General features: G+C 41.7%; 1 protein-coding gene across 1 annotated transcript in view; it reads right to left on the bottom strand.

Annotated features, from left to right (window-relative positions):
• The window catches only part of PIGF (phosphatidylinositol glycan anchor biosynthesis class F), a 114,719-nt gene that overhangs the window by 48,275 nt on the left and 43,015 nt on the right, over positions 1–23,429 (bottom strand). Inside the window, exons 3-5 of the mRNA XM_078649666.1 lie at positions 17,499–17,590; positions 6,369–6,485; positions 4,518–4,626 (exon numbers count right to left, since the gene is read on the bottom strand). Coding sequence (XP_078505792.1) covers positions 4,518–4,626; positions 6,369–6,485; positions 17,499–17,590 — 318 coding nt within the window. The remainder of the gene's footprint in view (positions 1–4,517; positions 4,627–6,368; positions 6,486–17,498; positions 17,591–23,429) is intronic.

Raw genomic sequence — 23,429 nt, 5'->3', positions numbered from 1 at the left:
TATGTTTTGAAGAAAAAAAACAAGTTTGTAAACTCAGAAAGTCTGTTTCCTTCAACAAATGGACAGGTGCAAGTCGCTTGTGTGAAGGAGTGGGTTGGTACATAATGAATTGTCACAGTACTCTAACTACAGATGGGGTTAATTTGTGAAGGTTTTTACATGTATATTGTTCATTACAACAAAGTAGGTGCATAAGCACTCGAGGAGCACTACAGCAGAATTAATGCTGTATCAAACCAGTTACATTGCACCAAAGCCATGTGTAACTGCTTTGTTCTACAAGGAATAAAATGTTACTCACACTGAGACTCAAAAGACATGAAATGTCACACGTAAGCAGATTCATGAACATCAAATGTCGTATGTAAGCAAAATGAAAACTTGACAGCTATGGCTAAGTGTGTATAAAGAGCCTGAAACGTTATAACCTATACTGCGCCACTCAGAGTGAGGGGGGCATGCTTGCACTGCTGCTATCCATGCATACCGCTTATCTTCTATTCACCTCAATGGTATATACTCTTAAGGATATAACCCCCTCAAATCCCCTACTCAACCCACATTTTTAGGGAGTGTGGCTGGAATCTAAACTGAGAATCCAACTTGTAGAGGCTATGAAATTTCAGGAGAGTCAGAGTCAGTACTAGCTCCAAGTAGTCATGTGAGCCTTTCCCCTGCAGATAAAGGAAAGACTCTGGGGTTGACTGAACATTTACAAACATTAGCAGTTCTATAACAACCATGCATATTTAATGTTGATGAAATAAAGGTATTGACCATAAAACAAAAAAAGCTCTGCACATTCATTGAGGCCTCTTGAACAATTAATTGTGTTAAAATACTAGCAAACTCAAACTGAATGCAAATATGTGCCCAATATTCTTAAAGCAGGGTTAGACTAACTTATTTTAGGACTATGAGGAGGCTAAGGACAGGTTTACTAAGGTGGCTAAATCCAATCCAGCACAGCAGAAACTAGTAGAAGACAAGAACAACAGTGCAACTGCCTATAAGACCTTTAACTACAGAGAGGTAAAGCCACAGGGTGTCTACTCCATTTATCCCAATTACACTGCTTAATTCACCAAGGTCTGATGAGGATCCTCTTTGATCCTTGGTTGCACCAGCTTCAATGCACCTCAAAGCTGGCTCCCAACCAGACAGCGGAGGTACAACAGCACCCATAGAGCCACATGGTGTACCATTGAGAGAACATTTGGAATCCTTAAGAGCAGTTTCCGCTGCCTCCATAAGAGTGGAGGAGCACTACAGTACATCCCCGATACATGCGGCAAAATCGTGGTCGCCTGTGCCATGCTACACAACATCGCTACCAAGAAAGGCACCACAGTGGAGCTCACAGATACAGAGCCATCAGATGAGGAGGGACCAGCTCCACGTCGCAGAACAGCAGGTGGTGCCGGGGCGGCTGCCGGGCGCCCGAGATGAGATCACACAGAACTATTTCTAGGTGAGTAATGAGGACACAATGCTACAGATTGGTGCTGAACTGTGTTATTTATTTTCTTTGGTGCAGGAATATAAGTCACACAGCCTGACTTTATTACAATTGCTTGCACATGTTCGTGCCACAGTACAAGGATGGCCGTTATCCACTCAGTCAAGGTGCAATGTGTTGCTTCACACATTGTCACATGCCCCTGAAGTCACTTCACCTCATGCGAGCACGGCCTGTTGCCCCTCACACAGGGTGCCCACTGCCCTCCATGGAATCATCAGCTAGTCTCCCTTGCTGCACACTCCGGCATCTGTCTGCTGGAATTGGTGGAGTGATGCTGCTCCTGCGGGACTGCTCATTAGTGTCCAAGCTGCTCAGAGGTCCTATGCCCGCATCTGGTCCACGGCATGTGTGACCTGCACCAGGCCCCTGGCCACATCCTGGCAGCAATGGGCCATTTCATTCTGCATACTCACACACCGACGTGCCAGCAGGGACATGGCAGTTGACAGGCGGTTAACAGCTCTTGTGTATAAGTCCAGCCGGCTGTGGAGACGCTGTCTCTTCCTGCGCCTGGCTGCCCGGTCTCTTATCTCACTGCACAGTACTTCCAGTGCACCTGTCATGCCCATTACACCATCCTGCATCTTAAACATGTTATGATTATGTGCTGCAAACTGGCGCTGGATTGACTTTATTGCATTCGCTTGCAGGAGTTGGACTTTGAGCATGCTGCCTTCAAGCCGGGAGAAAACGACGTCTTCGCCGACAGAAGCAGTGCTGGTGGATGGCCGTGCCCTGCGTCTTGACCCACTTCCTTCACCGGGATGGACAGGGGACTGAGATGTGTGATGACCTGCACGCTGGCTCTGGATTTGCTGTGCCTCACCTGCTGTGTCTGTTGGCCCTGCCTTGAGCAGCGGTAGTGGTGGCACTATGATGCGTCGTCTGCCAGGCACAGGGATTTCTAGTCTGACTTCACCCTGCTTCTCCTGCCCTACCTCGTCCTCGTTTTCAGATGTGTTTTCCCCTCCAGCAATGGATTCCTGTGTTTCAGGTGGTGCTGTGAATGTAAATGCACACATGAATTTTGTCTCCTGCCTCGCAGTGTAAATGCAATACAGTTGACATATTTTGAGTTACATGAGTACTATCTGTCTGTTTTTTGCCTTTCCTGGATGACTCATCCCTATTCCACCTTGCTGTGTCTCACTGCTCCGGGTTTTGGCGCATGTGACTACATCTCCCATAATGCATTGCTGGGTGTGCTTGTTCACATGTGCTGGAGTTGCAATCATGTTTGGTTTCTAGGGGTTTCCTGGGTATGTTAGTGGGTTGGGGATTTATCAGGGGGGTTATGGCATGCATCTTACCTTGTCTTGGGGTTCGGAGCTGTCCAGGTCAGCCACTCCACTCACACTCTCGGGCTGAAGGGTGCCCTCCCCCAACTCCTCCAGAGGTGTTGAATCACTTGCAGTGGACATTCCACCGCCTGACTTTGTTGCCTCAGCCAATCTTGCTGCCACCTTCTCCTTAGATCTTTGCCACATGTCATACCACCTTTTCCTGAGGACTTCAACAGTGCGATGGGTGACGCCGATGGCATTGACTTTCTCTTGTATGTCAGTCCATATCTTACTTTTGCGTGCCTCTGGGACACGTAGGGATTTTTTCCCAAACAGGAGCTCATGACTGATGGACATTTCCTGGATGCGGACCTCTGGCTCCTTTCCACTGAATTTCTGTTTCCTCTTTCTGATATTTTCCTAAGATGCTTCTCTGCTCCATGGGACTCCATTTCTCCCTCTCTCAGTTGCAGAGCACAAGTGTCTCAGCTCTCCTCGCAGCCTCTCACTCAGCTTCTGGCAATCAGGTGCAGCATGGGCAGTCACACTTCCTGGTTGTGATGTCATCATTCTGCACCTGAATTGCCGATTCTCAGATTTGCGAATTCGCAAATAAGGAATTGCATATTAGGTATTCGCATTAGTATTCTGCGGATTTTTGGGAATCGCTAAAATTGTGCGATATTTTATATAAATCGGAATTTGCGATTCTCAAAATGCGATTCACGAAAAATCGCACTTTGAGAATCGCATAAACAGATTTTGCTACATATGGCCCGTAGTCTTTTCCATCAATTAAATGAACTGGCCTAAATAGCAAAGACAAAGGTTTGAAAGAAAGGACAAGAACACTGTGTACAGGACAACGTGAAGAAATCGGACACCCCTAATCAAATCTTTTCATCAACTTCACTTTAGGGAAGTAAAGGATAATTAACTTCAAAGTCTTACCTTGCAATAGCTAATGGGGAAATCTCAGTCCAGTGTCTCAACCAAGACCCCAATGGCGTCGAATAATGTATGAAAACAGATACCAGATTTAGCAAAGCCTTCCGAGTTGCAGAGGTACTCACCTCCCCTTCTGATATCAGTAAAGAATTGATGGGAGGATTTCAAGCCAGTTGTGCCTATTAAAATGGTACAACATATGAAGTAGGTTTATGGGGTTTGAGAAAACATTTGCATATTGAACTCTTGAGTTTATGTTGTCCCATCTAGAGGTTGAGGGATTGATAAATTCGTGAAAAATGGATAAATAAGATTATGAAGAAAATGCACAAAACACAATCTCCCATAGAAACAAAAGCTATATGAGCAGATCACTGAAAAAGATAGGATACAGATCAGTTGCTCTAATGCTGTGAAAATAGTATTGACTTCAAACTACTGGTGTTATTTTTCTTTTTTTTCTTTCTTTTAAGTATATGGCCTTTTAATAAAAAGGAGCCTGCAATCCATAAATACAAATAAGAGTGAGAGGTGTTTATGCTGGTGATGCATTACAGTGACTTGGAGTGAATTAAGTCTCCAGCTCACGATAAACAACAGGAATTGGATAGGAAGACATGAGCCAGGGAGTGGGTATAAACAATAACCTAAGACCTGCTGTAAAAAAACAAAAACATTGCATTGTATGTCTTTCATGAGATTCCATGCTTGGTACGAAGACGTGTACAAATATTTGCATCTTTAGACAGTAAAAGAAAACTGACCTGCCAAGGTCTATCCCAATCCAAGGGAATAGGAAAAGCTCCGAACCATGCCCCTACCAGACTGCAAACTGTAGTGATCTGTAAGCTACTGTCCCAGATTGACATTGCTCTGTAAAAAAGGGAACATATAACACGAAGAGATCATTGCTAAGCAAACGTGAACAGTTTTAAAGTAAACTCTTAAAATTATATAGAAAATGAAAGTATTACAACTGTAACTGCAAATATTTTATAAGAAGGACACATTATGCACTGCGATTACTTGTGTGTTCCTGGTCTAGCACCCAAAGAAAGGTCCTCCCATCAGTCAGATGAGACAAAAGCAATTTATTCTTTCCTCTCCATGTCATCCTTCTACTAGCTCCCAGGAGCCTGCATATTCTCCCATAATGTTCCCGCTAGGTCAGTCTCTCGCTCCCAGTATTCCCGCTCCACCCACACTGGTGATACTGCGTCAAGGAAAGAGATCATGAACTGTTCCTTAACAGCAACACATACAAAAGGTAACCAACACAGATATACTGCATATATAAGTGACTGGTATTGCATATCAATAATAGGGTGACTTTGTCAAAAGACTACTGGAGATACATTCAGAACTCCAATAGCGGCCTTCATAACCCAGCACTGGGTATTTTTTTTAAACATCCAAAACAAATTTGCAGAAGCAAATATGGAAATTTGTACGATGAATTCATGTCCTCTCTATAATCTGTCTGCTTAAAATAAAATCAGTCAAGACTTGTTATGCCTCTGATACTTTCCACTTTTTACAAAGGTGGGCATTCACGGGCCCTTGAACACTTTACATTTACTTGGCATCCTCCAAATGAGGGGGACAGGGTGGTTGTCTATGGCAGACTTGCTTCTGTTTCAAGGGGCCTGTTGTAATGCCTTAAAGTACTGCAGCTAGCTTACAGTGCTCATTTGTGTCTGATTCAAGGGACTTGAGCACATTGCAGACAGCATCAGTAAAGACGTGTCTGAATCAAGGGACCTCTAGTAATAGCTTAAGATAATCCACCCGTCATTTGTTAAGGGTTAACTGAATCTTTTTAAGGGTATAGAAATGTGCTCTTTTAAAAAATAAAGTGGGTCTTATTGGCTTTGCCAGGGAGTGTTCCTGGTGCACACAAAACTCCAAGGTGTGTCCAGTAGACAAACTGACAAAGAACAAAGTGAAACCGAACAACTGAAAAGGGGATTACTTTGCCAAAAATATGTCTGGGCTAAAAAAAAATTAGAAAAAAAGTTGATGTTTTGCAAAACCTAAAAAGTAGAACATTTTTTACTCTAACATGATTGAGGAATCTCTCCATGAGAACAAAAACACAAATGATAAAAGGGCATTGTGCCTTCTAAGGGGCACATATAAGAGCGCTGGGCATGAACTCGCTTTTAAATGCCTGTTCCACACATTAAAAGCCCTACCATCATCTTACATTTTCCCTCTAGTCCTACTGCCTCTCTAGTAGGAAATCTGCCTTCCCGTTCAACCAAATGTCATATGTCCTGCTACAGAATAGTTCATCAACACAGGTTTACCAATATATAAGATAGATTTGGTTCCCCAATCACTGTGATTGGCCCCAGTCAATCTTATTAATTGACCATGTGCCTTTAATAGCAATATGATGAATTTTGGAATTTTAGGAACACGAAGACATAGTAAAAAGCAGCACAGCAAAAGTAATCGTAGAAATGTGTTAACTATGTGGAGTCCAATTCCTCCAAATTAAAACTGCACGTTTGAATTAAACCACTGAATACGTTCTTGTGACATGAAAAGATAATGACTGAAAAATGGAGTACATTAATAAAGTAATTGTGATATAAACTAGCAAATCATACCCATTTTTGCTGAAAACTCTGATCCATGCTGAGAAGTTTGGACCTAGCATACACAAGCAGCGCAAAGTTGTGAAAGTGGAGAGAAGGACAGCAAAAGAAAAAGTCTCCAGTATCGACCTGAAAGAGAATAACAAAATAACCCTGTGTAAGAGCAAAACAGGTGGTTGGTAGCATGTTAGAACCACTGTCAGATTGTAAAAAAATACCTATGGTACAATTACTATCTTTAGCGATTTCTCAAGAATACGCAAGCACTGCATATTCAAGTTTACTTTATGAAAAACAAAGAAAAGAATCTACTTCCTAGACAGAATTAAGTCATCAGTGCATACGTGGAAGAAGCTCTCCCAACCTTCATTTGAATTTAGTTGATAAGAATGTGAAATCACCATACTTCTTCCCAAAATAATTGTACACTTATAACAACTAAATTCAAGCCATTACTTTCCATTGGCTGAGAAAATATGCATGAATTAACATGTACCTACAGACTCTGTTTACTATGACTTTTGCATTCTGAATAAAGAAAAAAGGAAAATATTCACTTACAAATTAGAAGGAAGATAAAGACCACTTGCCCAAAGGAGCGAGTCCCCTGACAAGGCGGGGAGCAGTGTCTCCTCCCGCAACCTGTCCCCCTACGAACTAGGAGGGCAGGAAGGTTGAAAGGGAGCTCAAGCAGCTGCTGGCCAAACTCATAAGGGAGGAGGCAGCTGCCAAAAAGGCCCAGGAGGAAAATAAACTTGCTTTGCAAAGGAAAAGAAAATCATAAGATGAGCCAGAAAGAGCAGGACCTCAAAGATTAACAGCACACAGAGTCCAGCAGTAATGGAGGTAGCAATGATCCAGTGAGACAGGTGTGTCCACGTCCTCAAGGTTCTGCTGCGTAACTTTGTTGTGGGGGATGACATATACAAATGCGTTGATGCCTATGAAGTAACTCTAGAAATGCACAGGGTCACTGAGGAGGATTGGGGGAGAAGCCTCTGAAGGCACATACCTAATGAGGGGAGAGATTCACTGCTAGACTCAGGAAAGAGTGACATGAAGAAGTATTCCCCTCATGAAAGAAGCCCTTGCCAAGAAATATTGTGTTCCCTCTGAAAAGTACAGATTAAGGTTTAGGGACAACCAGAAGTTGTTACTCAGTAGCATCTTTTCTGTGGGCTTGTATGAGGGAAAAAAATGAACTCCTGGATAAATTTTATGCCTTCTCTAGTAAAGCACATAATGGTTGGGTGAAAGGCAGATATAGGAGTAGCTATCAAGGGCCGTAGAATGTAAGTTCGAGAGCACATGGCTAGTAACTTTCCAGAGCTATGCCAACACCTGATAGATAGCAAGCTCAGTGACTCCAGGGAGCTTGCAAAGGAAGCGGACCTCTGGCTCTGCAAAAGGGTACACAAGAAAGTACCTTGGGTGAATCCAAAAAGGGTGGTTCAGGTTTCCCCAGAAGAGTGAGGCGGAAGACGAAAGTGACGAAGGTGACACACAGAAGTCCCAGAATAAGGTGGGGGAAAGTGTTTCCACGCCTCTCCTGAGAAACCAGGGGGGAGCTTCTAATGGGCGGTGGCCCAGGGCGCCACATTATAAATCCCAGTGCTTGGACTGTTCGCAGTTAGGACACACGTAGGGGGGCTTTGTCTGTCCTGAGCAACCACTCACTGGTGGGAGGCCTACGGGGCGGCAAAAGTGGCCTTAGGAGGAAATAGTCCTTAGGAGCAAGGGTAGAAAGTACCCTGGTGCCCTTAATTGGAAGAGACTCAGAGGTTATGCCTATGATTCCTGAGGGTGGGATCGTCACATCCATTAGATCATAGTAAATGGGAACCCTGTCACTTCTCAGAGGGATACCGGTGCCATTCAGACCATGAAGGTGGAAAGGTCTGTTTCCCTAGATCAGTGCAACAGACAGGTGAATAGGTTGACCCAGTCTCAGTGGTGGATTTTGTCTACTCTTTGGCTCTGGTGTCACTGAAATGGGGTCAGGAAGTGGCCCAGATGAGTGCCATGGTTAGTTGCCAGATGCCCTGTTACTGCACTGTGGGAAATGAGTTACCACCAAGGTTAGAGGAGCTGGGAAAGGCGTTGGCCCATGATGCCCTAAAAGCTCTGGTTACTGGTAGTTATAATTCAAAAAGGAGAGTATTAAAGTGCAGATGGAGAGCCAGGAGGCAGAGACAGTCCATTATGGGAGGATCAGAGGATCGGGGTTATCAGCTCGGAGAATAGAGGACTCCAAGACTGCCACTGTGAGGCCACTTCGGCCCTGGAGATTCTCCTTGCACAGTCACAGGATCAGAGGGAAGGAGACATGCACCAGGCAGACCCTTTCATGATACAGTGTGTGTCACCATTGAGGTAGGGTGGTGGTTCACCGCTGGAAGTCCTGGCTTGTCTTACACCTGTTCAGCTTCAAGTTACAGAGCCTGGGCTACATGCGCAGTCTCAGGCTACAACCCCTGGACTGGTGGGAAGGAGATTGAAAGTAGGGTGCTCAATGCCTAGGGCTGGTGCCCCTCTACTCTGAGAAACCACAGAGGTCAGAGAACCCTCAACAGCAAGTAGGACACTCCTTGCCAGCCCGGAGCTGGTAGCAACACCTGCCCAAGGTTCCCATGTGTAGCCTCCACCTGGCAGAGGATGCCCAGGGTCTGGCTCCTGACAGTGATGGCTCTCAGTTGTCTCTGCTCGTTGCTGTTCTTATGGGCAAAGTTTTCCTTGGGTCGGGGACAGAAATCAAATCCAATGGGCAGAATTGGCCACATCACTTTGTTGACCATGGCGGTGTTGTCTGCCTATTGGGATACGTCTGTGAGCTAATTAAAATGAGAAGTACCACAGATGGGATACACAGATGCGAAGACAGGTGCCACTTCACAAGAGGCTCATTTCCACATTTTATTGCCTGAGCAGGGAACCCCATTAAGTTATTGATTACTCTAGACTAAATTTAGGCTGGAGGGGAATCATACTGGGCCTGGCCCTCTCTGCAGGGTCACCCACAAACGTTTGCATTCACCCCTCCTCATCCACTAATGTAGCCCTTTAAAGCATGCCTTAGCCTGCAGTGTAGTTTAAAGCTGCCATTTCGACCTGGCTAAACAAATCCTTTTTGCTGGCTTAAACTTTCCTTTTTAGCGCATATGAGTCACCCCTAAGCTAGGCATTAATAGCTCCTAGGGCAGGGTGCACTTAAGTTTTAAATGTCCAGGCAATGAAAAATTCCAAACGTCATTTTTTACAGTGGGAAGGTCGATCTCTCCCATTGACTAACACTAGGCTACTTCGATGCATTTAATAAGTGCTAACTTTGGATTGGAAGCAGATAGAGATGTGTTGTTTATACTCAAATGAACTGCAATTTAAAATCCTCTCTAACAGCAATGTTAGATTTTAAGTCACATTTCTGAAAATGGCACATTTAGAAAGTTGGCAGTTTACGTTTTCTTGTTCTCGCCATTTGTGCCTCCTATCAGTATCCTGGGTCACATGACTGAATGGCTCTGATGTTGGGGTTTGTTTTTTCCTACCAGATAGTGACCCAAAAGGGACTAGGTGTGGACAGGATGGGAAACCTACCAGGATGGAAGGGGGTAGAGCTGTTCAGTACTCCACTTACACTTCTAAGAACTTTGCCTCCAGCACACACAAAGGAACCTGACACCAGCCTTATACCCATCCAGACAGTTTGGATCCTTGACAGGGGTGGGAAGAACTTTCCGGAACCAGATGAGGGTAGGACAGCCCCCCCTTCCCACAAAGACAGTCACCAGGTATAAATATGGTACACCCAGAACTACTCTTTAAAAACACTCCTGAACCTGTGGAAGTCACAGAAGAAGGGCTCCCGTGCTGCCTGAAGGTCTGCCTTGCTGTCTGAGAAGAAAGGCTTGGTCTACTCGCCTTCATTCCAGGCTACCCTGAGCGACCTCAAGGGTCAGTTGGCTGACCAACTGTGCGAGCTACAGGGACACAGCAGAAGCCTCCCTGCAACTGCCCAGCAGACCTGCTGTATTGGACCTGCCCGAGTCCTACAGCTGGACTCTGCTGGACTGAGTCCCAGATCTCCAACAGGTGCCTCCCCAAGTCCTGCAGCCTTGGCTGGCATCAGAGTGTATTCCTTACTGCCTGTGGACTACATCAAGTTCAATGCAACTCGACGCAGGATCTTGCATCAGTCCCTCACAGCAGCCTCATCGGAACTGATGCAGCGCAATACAACTGGTGGCAGGACCTCGCATCATAGCCTTCGTAGCTCCTCATCGGAACAAGCACAGTGCGACGCAATTCGACAAAGGACCTCTTATATCAGCCCCACATAGCTTCTGATTGGAACAGACACTGAGCAATGCAAAGCCTTGGATCAAAGACACATGGTACAACTCTCAGCTGGACTAACTTATTCCCAATATCAGGCCTGCACTCATTCTAGGTCGGCATGTACTTGTGACTTTGTCCGGCTGCAAGCAGATATCACATTGTGCTTTTAAGCATGAATTTCACTTACAATTTTGAAACAGACTATCTCCGGTCTTACTGATTGGAATTCTTACAATCGTTATAACTGAAAAGATTCTTTTAACGTCACAGTTAAACCTATCAATTTAATTGAGAACATTTGTCCATGCTACACACAGACTATTCCTCTATTTCTAGCCGATATACACAAAGCATTTTTGCAGCAGTAGTGACCACGTCCTGCATTAGTATTAATTAATCCCTAATCCGTAGCATTTTCTTAGAGAAGGTTTGTCTTGCCCCAGACTGGGCTTTTACTTTCTCATGATTTTCCAAAAGTAAGACCTGCTCACTTGAGGAAAAAATAATTTTGCGAATCAGGACTGGAGTCAGCTTGTTTTAAGCGTGGAAATTGAAGAGTAAGTTGCATCTAAATTGGAGTAAGATAACTATTTATAGAAATGCACGCACTTGAACGCCAGCCATAGGAAGGTCAAACACTCCACAGCTAAGAGCTGGAAGCAGGTACGACCAAAAAGTAATCAAGGATAGTGATATTTCCAGCATATCAGTAACAATGAAATAAAACATTTAGGCTCCGCATTGGGGTACAGGTATTCACTCCTGCATGCTTCGGAGATGAACAAAACATTACAGAAGGCTCTTCCCTTTCAAGTAGTGTATGATATCTTCTGACTAAAAACCATTTGTCAATGACATCACTCTCAGACAATCACAAAAATGCAGGCATCTTGATCGTCTTTTGTGGTTCTCTTCTTTTGAAGCACGTCACTTTATAAAAAGGGAAAGCATGATGATTTTTGATGTCAGAAAAAAAAATTGAAAAACCTAACACTGTCAGCAAAGAAAATAAGCTGAGAGAATGCGAGAAATCCAAATGATGGTGAATAACGTGACCAAAATAGAAACTCTGAATCAAAACAGAAAAGGGAATAAAAAAATTGATATCCGAGAGGATCCTTCTCTAGAGAGAAGAAAAATTAACTATGTTTCAACTTCTACTACATTGTACTCTAGGACGATCAGCTTTGATGGCTTGGGTTGACTGTGCAGTTTTACCACTGAGGCTGTGCTACCTTACCTTTTTTGCCTTTCAAAGGAGGGAATTAAAATGTTTCTGAAAGCTCTTTCTAGTTGTTAATGAAGGACGGAAGCAGGCCTTTAGATGGATATACAAGTTAAAATTGTGGCTTTTCTTCTTTTAAATGCGATTCATGATGAAGCGCATACAGAATTTCCAAAATCCTTTTGGTGACAACAGTATTCACAATAGTTATAGGATCAACAAAAATTGCTGTCATGTCCACTGTTTCTGATACAAAGTTTATATAACTCACATATTGACATTAAATGGCTTAGTGGACAATGCAGGCAAAAGTGCAGATTAGCATATGTCATGCAGTAGGTCAATAAAATGCAGCCATATCCACTGGTACCAAAAGGTTTACAACATCTAAGAATTGGAATGATATATTTACTTTCCTGTGGACCATTGCATTAAAGAAAAGTTGCAGCACTAAGTGTTTGTTAAGTAAAGAAAACATTAGTAATCTAGGTAGGAGGGATTCATGTTCATCAAAAGAGATTTAACTAAGATATTGGAAGAACAGTACTAATTATAATAGAGATATTGTTATAAAAATATCAAAAAATCTGCAAAAGAATAAAACATGACTGCCAATTTTGTTTGCTCTTTGTTTACCGAGGAGGTTATCTTATACAAGGCTTAGTTACACTCACAAAGTTGGAATTCATTTTTGTAACATGAATCAACCCGTTTTGGACCTTTATGGTTTAGCTAATTTGGGATTAGCCAACTGCTGGATCCATTTTTTAACATTGTGCCAATGCAGTGAAGAATATTGCCTTTTACTCGGGAGCTCTATGGAAAGAAAAGGTAGTGTTGCAGAAATGTTGTTTGTTTTTGATTAAAAAATGTTTTACAACTCTGATCTCTTTCTTCACCAAGGCAATCATAGTGTCATGTGTGAATCTAGATTAGCTTCAAGCTGCAAACCCTTCTTAGAAGTAACTGCTTTCTTTTGTAGCATTCAAATGCTGTGTACCGACTATTTAGCTGTATGATTTCCCTTGTGGCGAGGGTGTGAAGAAGGAGCAGTACTAAACAAATGACTTGGCATCAATTTTCCTACTACCGTTTTTTTTACATTATTCTATAGCTACACAGTAGAGTTAATGGTATCTGGATGATCAGGTCTCTGCCATGCATATGAATTGTAAAGATACATTATGCACAAAGGCTAATGTTGCCACCAGAAAGTGATTTCTGGCTTTACTTCAAGATTCATCTGCTAGTCATATCAAATTGCGGTAGTCTGAACTATCAAACTGACAATGGTCCCTTTAGTCATTGGTGCACCAAGTACTTGTGGTATATGTGCTATAAAGAATTGCTTACATTTCCGGATGTGTTTTGTTGCCTTTATGTAGTACCCCTTATATAGAGCTCTTCTAACGTATGAAACGCCCTCTCTGCAGCATGTATTGGCTTTTGAAAAAAGGATACAAAATATGATGGGCGGAATGCTTGAATTAGTCTCAAATACTGGTAATTACTCTGGGCGGTATTTCAATTCATAATTGTTTTGCCCACCATGCCACCTCCGACAGGAATCAGCCATATGCAAACCAGTCTTGATCCCACTCTAGGAGGAACAGTCCAGCCTTTTGTAACAATTCTTGCACCTCTTGCTGAAAAATATGTGGTTTTGTATTTTTCCATTTTTGACTGGCGTTTGGTGGTTTCTGCAGGACTTTTGTGCAATAACTTTGCCTGATTAGGGTTAGCACCCATGTATTCATTACAGACTCTCAGGTGCTAAGATGTTCACCATTGATGTGTTTATTGGGCTGCTTCGTAAAGTCATTTTGAAATTTGTGGCATGCAGTCTTGAAGTGTGGCCTCTAATCTTTCATCTAATGAAAAGTGGTCTGTTCTTCACTGGATTGCTGCCACTGTGAAGGCTTAGTAAAAGGCACATTTGTGGTTGGTCTATGTAACTAGGGTGTGTATGGCCGTCAACCTTCTATTCTTCCATCTGGGGAACCATTTTTAATTACATGAACCTCAGCCTGCATTGCTCCCAAAGCCTTTGCAGATACATTTGTCTTCATGTTTTCCAGAAAGTGATCAACTTCTAGTCCAAAGAAATGGCTGGTAGTAAAAAGCAAATCTATTATATTAAATTGTTTAAACCTTGATATGCCTAATCAGGGGTGCCTATGTAGTACAGTTCTTGTAATGAGGTACCTGCATGCAGTGTCAACACAATAAAAAGCTGCTTTTAGGCATGAGTTTTCCCCTCTTTTACTTCTGCTTTTTAGCCTTCTTCTGGAGCGCTTCATGTAAAGGTGTAATTAAATAGTCCAATTTTCGGTCTCATCTACTAGGTAACACACTGAAATTTGAAATGTGCCTTTGAGTAGTTGCTGCATTTTTCAGTTTAATTTTCACCTGTTATTGACCCTTGTCTGGTGATAGCCCTTGTGTAGCTCGGGATTACACCCTCTGTCTTGTTGTAAATCTTTGAGGGAATCAGGTACTACATGAGTTTTAATATATTGTTGGTCTTGGAGCGATGACTTATAACTATTTTAAATTAGTGGGGCAACTGCCTTTGATGTTGCTGGTTTTATGAAATGCTCTCTGCTACAAAATACTTGGTGACATTGGTAAATACGGATTCTTTCTATGCAGTGGACTTAGAATATCTGTCAATAAACACATTTTCACTTGCTTCACCACTGTTGGTACCCACAAAGGATCAGCTGCCTTCCTAACTAACCCATAATACATTGACATGTCACTAGAGGAGATGCCGTGAAAGGATACATGCTTGCTTCTCCCTTTGGGGATTCTCGATCAACATCTTACCATAAAGACTCTTCTTCCTCCTGAACATCAACCTAAGTTTTCTAGTCTGCATCTGGCTCCTGGTGTATTTATGGCATTATCTATCTACCTTCTTCCCTGGTTCATGTCTAGGCTATGAGATGTCTTGCATACTACTTTGTCTCTGTTTGTGGTGTTCTGTCTCTTTATTGTGGTCTCTTTATCTTGTGTGCAGTAATTTCTTACTAAACAGTTTTTTTCTTTTTAATGAGGCTTTCAATCTAGACTATGAGTGCCCTATTTGTCTTCTTCCCAAGTCACAATGCTGAGATCATTTATCTGCCTGTGGCTTTTCTTTTAAAGGCAAATAACTGTCTTTCCCATTAAAGTTCGATCGTCTTCTGAAGTCAAACCAAGGCCCTTAGGGAAATTGGCCTCAGTGCACCCGGGAGTATGGGATGTACTGAGACTGTTTTTTTGGCACGGAGTGTTTGTTCTTATGCAACTCATCTTGTTCACTTAAATTGTTATGGGGCTCTGGAAACTTAAGGTCAGACTTTTCTGAATGAGATGATCTATGGCCCTCGATATTCAACGAAGAAATGCCATTGAGGTCCGAAACTGCATGGTTTTCTGCCTGAGTCTCCACTAGATCTTTCACCTCGGAAAACCCAATTTTCTTCTTTGATAGAACATGCTTCATGTGTCTCGAGTTATGACTACCCAGATTTGTCTGCTATGCACCATATGCCAGCAATACTGTATCCCTGTGTACAAGGGTTTTGGCTTGAAAAGAGAATAAGCGTAACAGTCTTGGGAGACAGAACATGTACACTGGGTGTCCATCATTAAGGGTGATCTTTCAGTGGCAATTAAGGCAAAACTTAAAGATCGAGCTCATACTATAAAACAGCCATGTGGAGTCTCAGGGTCATTCATCATCTCTAATATAGAAAATTCTTTAACTGCTTTGAAGATCCCTTGAAAAAGCCTGAATCCTCAAATCCAGTACCAAACCCAATCACCCTTTATCAGACCTTTTTTTGTGATTCTTCAACCTCATGTCAATAAATGTCAAAACCCACTAGTGGGGGGGGGGGGGGTAAGACCCAAACAAGGAGGTTACGTTAGTGGACACGGCAGGTTTATGGTCGACCTCATAGTGAGTCATACGGACTCCACCTAAGTTGACACCCAGCAGATAAAGATTTGTACATGAACAATTCTTGATCCAGCCAATAGATGGTCCAATAATGCATAACAAGTGAATCTAGAAGAGTTTTATACTTCAAAATGAGGATCTTTTCTTTGTACTAAGTGTCGACAGAGGTCTAATTTCAGTGACAACACGCCCGGAACATTGAAAGAGGTAGTTAATACAATTCACAAGTGTAACAAGTTAGGGTTTAGTGTTGCATCAGGAAGAACAAAATAAATTATGGTTGGCTGATTGCATCAATGTACTCTTTAGCTTCATGCGTATGTCAATGTTTAACTAAAAAGATTAAATCCAGCTCAAATCTATCTTCAATAAATGCCCTTCATGTCAAGAAAAAGAAAGAAAATTGCTGCACTGCTTCTTTCCAGGACCTCATATCACTTGTTACTCTTCTTGGTCTACTCTCATTCCTCTCCTCCCCTTATTTCCTCTCTTCGTGACTCTTCATACACCGCAGTTGATTGCTTTCTCTCAACTTTGCTTTTTTACTCCCTGCTGTACCCCTGCCAATACCCTTGTTCTAAATTTGCTACCTACACCGTTTAATGTCTATCGCACATATATCCCTGTAACTCTCCAACATCATCACTCTAGTACCCTTACTACTTATAATATTTAAACTCCAGTGTACGTCAACCCATGGCGATACTATACTACCCTTTCACCTAGGTAATTTTTACTACTACCCCTACTTTTACCTTAGCATCTCCACTACTGCCCTAATCCTAGTTCATCTACACTTGCCATCAATTATGTAGCTCTATACCCTTGCTTGGACCTGTACTCCTACTTTACCTGTGTGTCTCTTCCCAGTCTATGCCTAGGACCTTTACCGTGGTCATAGTACCTCAATGGCTGCCTACAGCCTATTACTATTACATCTACCTGTACCCTTTACCACCATGCTGATCTATCTGCTAGTATCATTACTACTGTCTAGAACTTAGTCTACCTGGTCACTACATTCTGATATCTCTACTCTTACCTACAAAATGTATACCTCTACCATGCCAATACTGTAGTACCTCTACCCCCATATGTCATACCACCCAAACCACTGGCCCTTATCACTACGTATGATTTTGTTTTACCACTATCCATACCGTATGCTGTAGTAATTTTACAAAAGCATGTTCCCTACCCATACCATAAAAAATCTTTCCCCTTTCCATTAATCTGCTAACTTTTTCTGCTGACCTGTTTTTGTTATTTTCTTGTTGCTTCCACCCTCTTTTGCTAGTGTACTTTTGTGGTTCCTTTTTGTCAATATTTTCAAGGAAAGGGATTTTACTTAATTTGGAAACTCACAAAAATGGAGTTTCAACAGCCGGTTTTAGTCAGGTTGTGGTTCTTTATTTCAGCTATTTTCTGAAATGTGGTATAGCTAGCTGAGAGGAGGGGCAGAATGCCACAAAGATTAAAGAAATGCAAATAGCATGGTATTCGAAACATCACAAATGACTTGGTGTGGCACAGAAGATTGTTATAAATTGAGAGGAAGGAAGTTCCCCTTAATAGCAGAAGAAACCAATGAATTTCATGTAGCAACAAAGACAAATGTGCTTACAATACTTACTCCAGAAGTGGTGCTCCATATAATACAATAATACTATGAAACAGTAGGCAGGACATTAGAAAGTACGCACAGGACTTCAGGAATTTGGATACCTAAGTAATAAACAGAAAAAGCTTTAAAGATCAATTTGAAAGCAACCAAGTTTTTATAACAAATAAAATATTTAATGACAGACATGCACTTATTCAGATGGTCTGAGAGTGTGTTGGCATCGTCCCCGTAATAACATGGGATCATGCTTTGTAAAAGCATGCCTGTACCTAAAAGCTTGTGATGGGAAAATGCTCTACCTTGTCTTGTCATTTCCTCCAATAAGTGATCTTGCAAAGTACTACTACTCGATTTGATTAAACTTTATTGGGCATATTACAAAACAGCCATAAAAGTACATATAATACATGAAAATGTCATAAAAACATTATTTAAAATAAATATACAAAGGCAGCCCCACATCCTCAGATTATCATCTCTAATACCTAATACTTTTTCTAGATTGTATAGCCCCCGCCTTATAAAAAAGAGCAACATTAATACATACAAGGGGATCTCTCAATGCAGATAAATAGCTCAGTGCAACTTTATAATCTCTAATATTTTATGTGAAAAGAATTTGTTTAGGTTAATAACTACTAAAATTCTTATAGAAGGCACATAATATCAAAGTTGAGTGTGCTTTGCTTGGACACAATATCGCCAGGTATCATTTCTGATGTACGTGTCTTCTTGTCAGGAAATGCAACTAAATGATGAACTGAGCCACCTTGCAGTCTCGTCAGAACATAGAGATGCTGAGTAATAGTTACACAAGGCAGATAAAATTGACAGCCTTCCTGTAGATTACGCGACATAAAAAGCAACAGTATATTTCTTTAACTCATCATGCATTCTGCGATCACATATATATATTTAAAAAGTTGCCTTAAGATTCTGGTCAAGGGATAAAGATTTTGATGGATCATTAGGAAAGGCATACTAAACAAAATGCTTAAAAAAATGTATATTGGTAAACCCTGGAATATTAGAAACATAATCCAGGGTAAGACAATCTGCAATAATCAGTTTTGTAAATAGTGTTTCCTCTTTAGACCAAATTGAAATCCAAAGTAATAGGAGTTTCAATAGAAGCAGGTCCTCCATGTATTGCAAATCAACTTCCTTATGAACAATCAAAGCTGAGGCAGGGACAGGTAGAAATAACAGATATTTAACGAATGTATTTTCTTTCTGGAGGGGATTACTAGGGGGTATAAACCCACAGTCCTGCCACAAAGGTGGCACATGACACCCCTCTGGCCTTATAAATGTCTAGCATCTCCTTAACAGGTTGATTACCCAATTTTTGGCAAATCCAAAGATCCCATGGCAGATTCTACTAATCTTTCATCTAACATTTAGAACCTTCTGGGTCCAAACACCTTTACTTATGAATAGAATCCCTAAATAACAGAAAGAATTTGCCCTGGTTATTAGGGAACCCCCAATAAAAGGGGCCTACACCTTTGCTCATTTTTCACACACACACCATTGTATACGTTTTTGTTTTATAAATTACCATCTTTGTTGAATCCAGAAAATCCCCAAATGTATTCATCAGCTTCAAAAGGCCGATGGGTGGGGGAAGGGGGGTCCTAGATAGTAAAACCACTTCATCGGCATATAACAGCACAGGGACAGAAAGACCTGCAGCGCTGAGCGCACCGGCCTGTAGGGCACTATCGATCCCATTGATAAAAAACGAAAATAGAAAAGGACCATTACACAACCCTGGCTAACTTCCCCCGCCCCCATTGAAGGTGAGCATTCACCCTGGGGGCCGCATCGAACCCTTGACGAGAAGTTCCCATACAGACGTGCAAAAAAACAGATCATATTTTCTGGGGCACCAAGGGAAATCAGAGTCGACCAGAGGATGGAATGGTCAACCAGGCCAAAGGCACTACTTATAGCGATAAAAGAAGAATACAGAGATCCTGGCTTAGCCCTGGTATACTTTCCAATTAGCAATTCCAAATTCACACATTGCTCAACTGTCTCCAGGCCCTTCCTAAAATCAAATAGTCCCGTGCCCATTCCTCTAGTAAAATCCTACTCATTAATTTAACTGATAAGTTCAATAGAGAAATAAGGCGATAGCAGCTGGGGTCTGACTTATCACCCTTCTTCAAAATGGGTATGATTGTTGATACCGTCCAGGAAGAGTGGGGGAATCATACATTCCACAGCTGAGTTACACATCCAAGTCAGGCTGGGGCTCCATAATTCCAAGACTGGTTTATATGCATCTACTGGTACCCAATCAGCGCCTGATGCTTTCCCAGCTGCACTATGATGTAAGGCAAGATGAACCTCCTCGAAGGTGATATGTAAAGGGAGGGGTTTCCTACTTAAAACCTGTTCACACATGGTAGAGTCATTACTCACTAACTTAGAATTACAAACTGCTGAAAAATGGGTTACACATGATTCATAAGAGACAAAAGAGTTAAGTTATGGGATTGAATAATTTTTTTGAAAACGGGGCATTAAACGTGTCCCAAAAAAGCTTGGTGTCATCAACAATCTTGTAGAAAGCCCAGAAAAATAGCTTCTTGTTCAGCTAAATTATTTTCCTTTACATTTCATTAATTTATAACATACCACTTATCCACTTATTTTCATAAATAGCTTGTTGAGCCATAAATAAATGTATGATAATTGAGTGTATGCCAAAAAGATAAAGATCTATTTGGTAATCCAAAAACCTGTGTTTTTAATCTGCAAGGCAGAAAGCCCCAGCTGTAAGAACACATTATTTCATTTAGAGAAGCCGTCTATTTGACCAATCAATTAATTTCTGCCAATCCAGTATTGTTCGACATTTTTTTATATAGGATTCTCATCATATTTCTTTTTGTGTCCCTTTTTTCCTCCAACTTCATGGAAAGATGATCAGGAGATGCAGTTTAATTCTATTCTGGATTTTCATTTAAAAAACCTGCTAATGTTTGCGGTGTCATAACTTTGTTGGTTCTATAGAAGGGCCTATGCTACATTTTTAGGTTGCATACAAAAACATGCTATGCTATCGCTAAACAGGCAGGAACAAATCTACCTAGACATGGCTTTAATGTGTCTTCTATACCAAACTTGAACACTGACTTGAATCAAACAACAGGAAAATGTGCTACCTCAACATATAAACCTGAAAGAATCTTGCATTCAAGAATCCTGTTTAGGTTCAAGATACTTTTAGATCAAAGATCATGAAAAGAAAAGTCTCAGAGCAACCACAGGGTAGCTTATTTTAATGCCTGCCAACTACACGTGCGGGCACAATTCTTATGTAGGAGGAAAGCTTAAGAAAAAAACTGACTTTAGCATAATGGATTTTATTCATAGACCTAGCATGATCAAATATTTACTTAGTAGTTTTAGAAAGGGCTCTGTTACCCATATGGGCATCCTGGCGCTGAGCAGCAACTACAAAGCAGTTACTGAGACCATAACTAGTTAGGCAAGTCGTCAGCTCTTTCCTAAAGGCAACAAGAGTCTCAGTGAGGAACAGAGTTTGAGGGAGTGCATTCCAGAGCCTGGCCACTGCATATTAAAAAGCATGAGCACAGAGTATGAATTTAGAAATGTGAGAACAAACACACGTCCTTAGACTATTATGTGCAAGAAGTGACGAGAATTATAATGAGTAATTATCCTGTGCATGAACTGGTGGCTTTTAAAATGCACAGCCTTGTGACAGATGAAGAAGCATTTGAATGTAACTATTTTTTCAACTGGGTTGCAGCGGTCTCAAATAGTCTAAGATGTCCAACTAGGTAGTCTTAAGAAAATTGTTGAAGCTAAACTTTATCAACAAGCTACTAAGCCTTCTAAAATTACATATTGTTTTACAGATGCGTGAAGCGGAATGCAAAGCAGTGTCATATTAGCCAGGGTACAAAGATGAATTAGGAGAGGAAGGGGAGAATATCCAGGTATGGACCCCAGCTCCAATTTTAACCCGTTGGCTGCGCCACCGATTTTTCAGAAGTGCCATTGGCCGACGGCAGCACCAGCGAGGTAGTGCTGCCGTCGGCCAATGGCCGACAGCAGCATGGAAGGGGTTAAAGGCAAAGTCATGCTCCAAATTCTTAAAGCTCTCTGCATTTTTTGGCAAAGATAAAGAGGAGCATGAAGTAAAGCAAAGCAAAATAAAAATGATGACTATGCCACTAGCATTACTAACATACAATACATAACACAGTGTTCAATGCAAGTAAATGAAATAAATAAAATGTACCAATAATAAACAGCCCTGCAAATGAATGCAAAGTAGTTACAAAAAAATAAATAATATTTTCAATGAAAGTCAACATAATCAAAATAACCCAATTTTGGGCTGGCCAGTTTTAACTTTGCAATTTAATAAAGGACTTCTTGCTTTTTCCTCTCAGTATATAAAGCCCTTATTTCCCATTTCATTTCCAAATCAATGTCTGTCATCAGAAATGTAGGGAATTGAAGAGGAGGATGTGGGGTTAGAGTGGAGAGGAGAGGTGGAAAGGTAACTATTTTGCTCTTAAAGACCAAAGACAGAGCTAGGTCTGTTGGAATGGATACATACTTTTCAAACACGTTAGTGGAGACAGGTAACTTTTTAAATAACGCAACTAACTAAATTTAACAACTGCTGGAATATATCTCCAACAGTGTAGGTTTCACAAGACTTAGTCCAATATGATAGTTTAAACAGTTCATATTGCTGACATTTTAGTATGAAAGTAGCCCTCCAGCAGAACATGGATATTTTAAAACAGAAAAATATTCCCCCAAAAATTGTAGTGACTGAGGAAAATTACTAGGTTACAGAATAGATAAGTCTTGAGGACTTTGTAAAATGCCTGATGAATGCATTGATATAAATGTATGATGGATCTTTGTGAAGTGAAGATTCAAATGTAACTTGCTAGATGGAAAATGCATATCCTCTATACCCATCACCTAAAGGTAGAAACTTGGACTTGGCACAAGGATCCAGGACACAATACACATGCAGGCGCGTATCTAGCTAGTTTATCCTGAATAAAGGTTTGGTCCCATACTATAGAGGGCTCCAGCTGTATAATGAAGGACATTAAACTGCATCTGAGAACAGACTACTGGCATTAGGGGCCCTAGTACGTATGTGCACCAGATAAATGTGAACAATTTCAAATACAAACAAGCATTAGAAATGCAATCGGGCTCGGATTTATTTGAGTTTGAGCTAATGGCATTGTAAATGCCAATGTCTTTTTGCCATGTGTTATGGAGTGTCTGCATGTGGTGTGTAGTGGAAGTATGTTTGTTGAATTGTAATTTTACCAATGGTGGCATGCTGTGCTTTATATGAATATGTTTAAAAGTAAAGTGTACCATACTGCGATTGCTTGGTGGAAAAGTGCACTGCCGGCTGGAGGTGTGTGTGCCTGGTGGAAGGGTGCACTGACGGCTGGTGGGTGTGTGCTTGGTAAAAGCGTGCACAGATGGATGATGGTTGTTGGTGTTTGTGCATGGTGAAAGCATTAATTGACGGCTGGGGGTGTGTTGTTGTGTGTGTTGTTTTCTGTGTGCTGGTGAGTGTGTGGTGGTGAGTCTGTGGGGGTGAGCCTGGGGAGTGAGTGTGGTGGTGAGTGTGTTGTGTTGAGTGGTGACAAGTGTGTGGTGTTGAGAGACTGAGGTGTGTGGTTTGTGTGTGCGTTATGTGTGTGTGGTGTATGTGTGTGTGGTGTTTTCTGCACACTCACACACTGCCCCGTAACATTCACACACTGCTCACCCGCACACTCCCAATGTCACCCTGCATAGTCACACACTGTTTACCCTGCACACTCATTCTGCACACTCACACAATGTGCACCCTGACACACTGTCTCCACTGTCACTCTGCACTCACTGGCACTCTGCACTCACTGGCAC

This window comes from Lissotriton helveticus, chromosome 6 (assembly GCF_964261635.1).
Source record: "Lissotriton helveticus chromosome 6, aLisHel1.1, whole genome shotgun sequence".
NCBI classification, from domain to species: Eukaryota; Metazoa; Chordata; class Amphibia; order Caudata; family Salamandridae; genus Lissotriton; species Lissotriton helveticus.
This window is presented reverse-complemented; position numbering and strand designations above follow the sequence as displayed.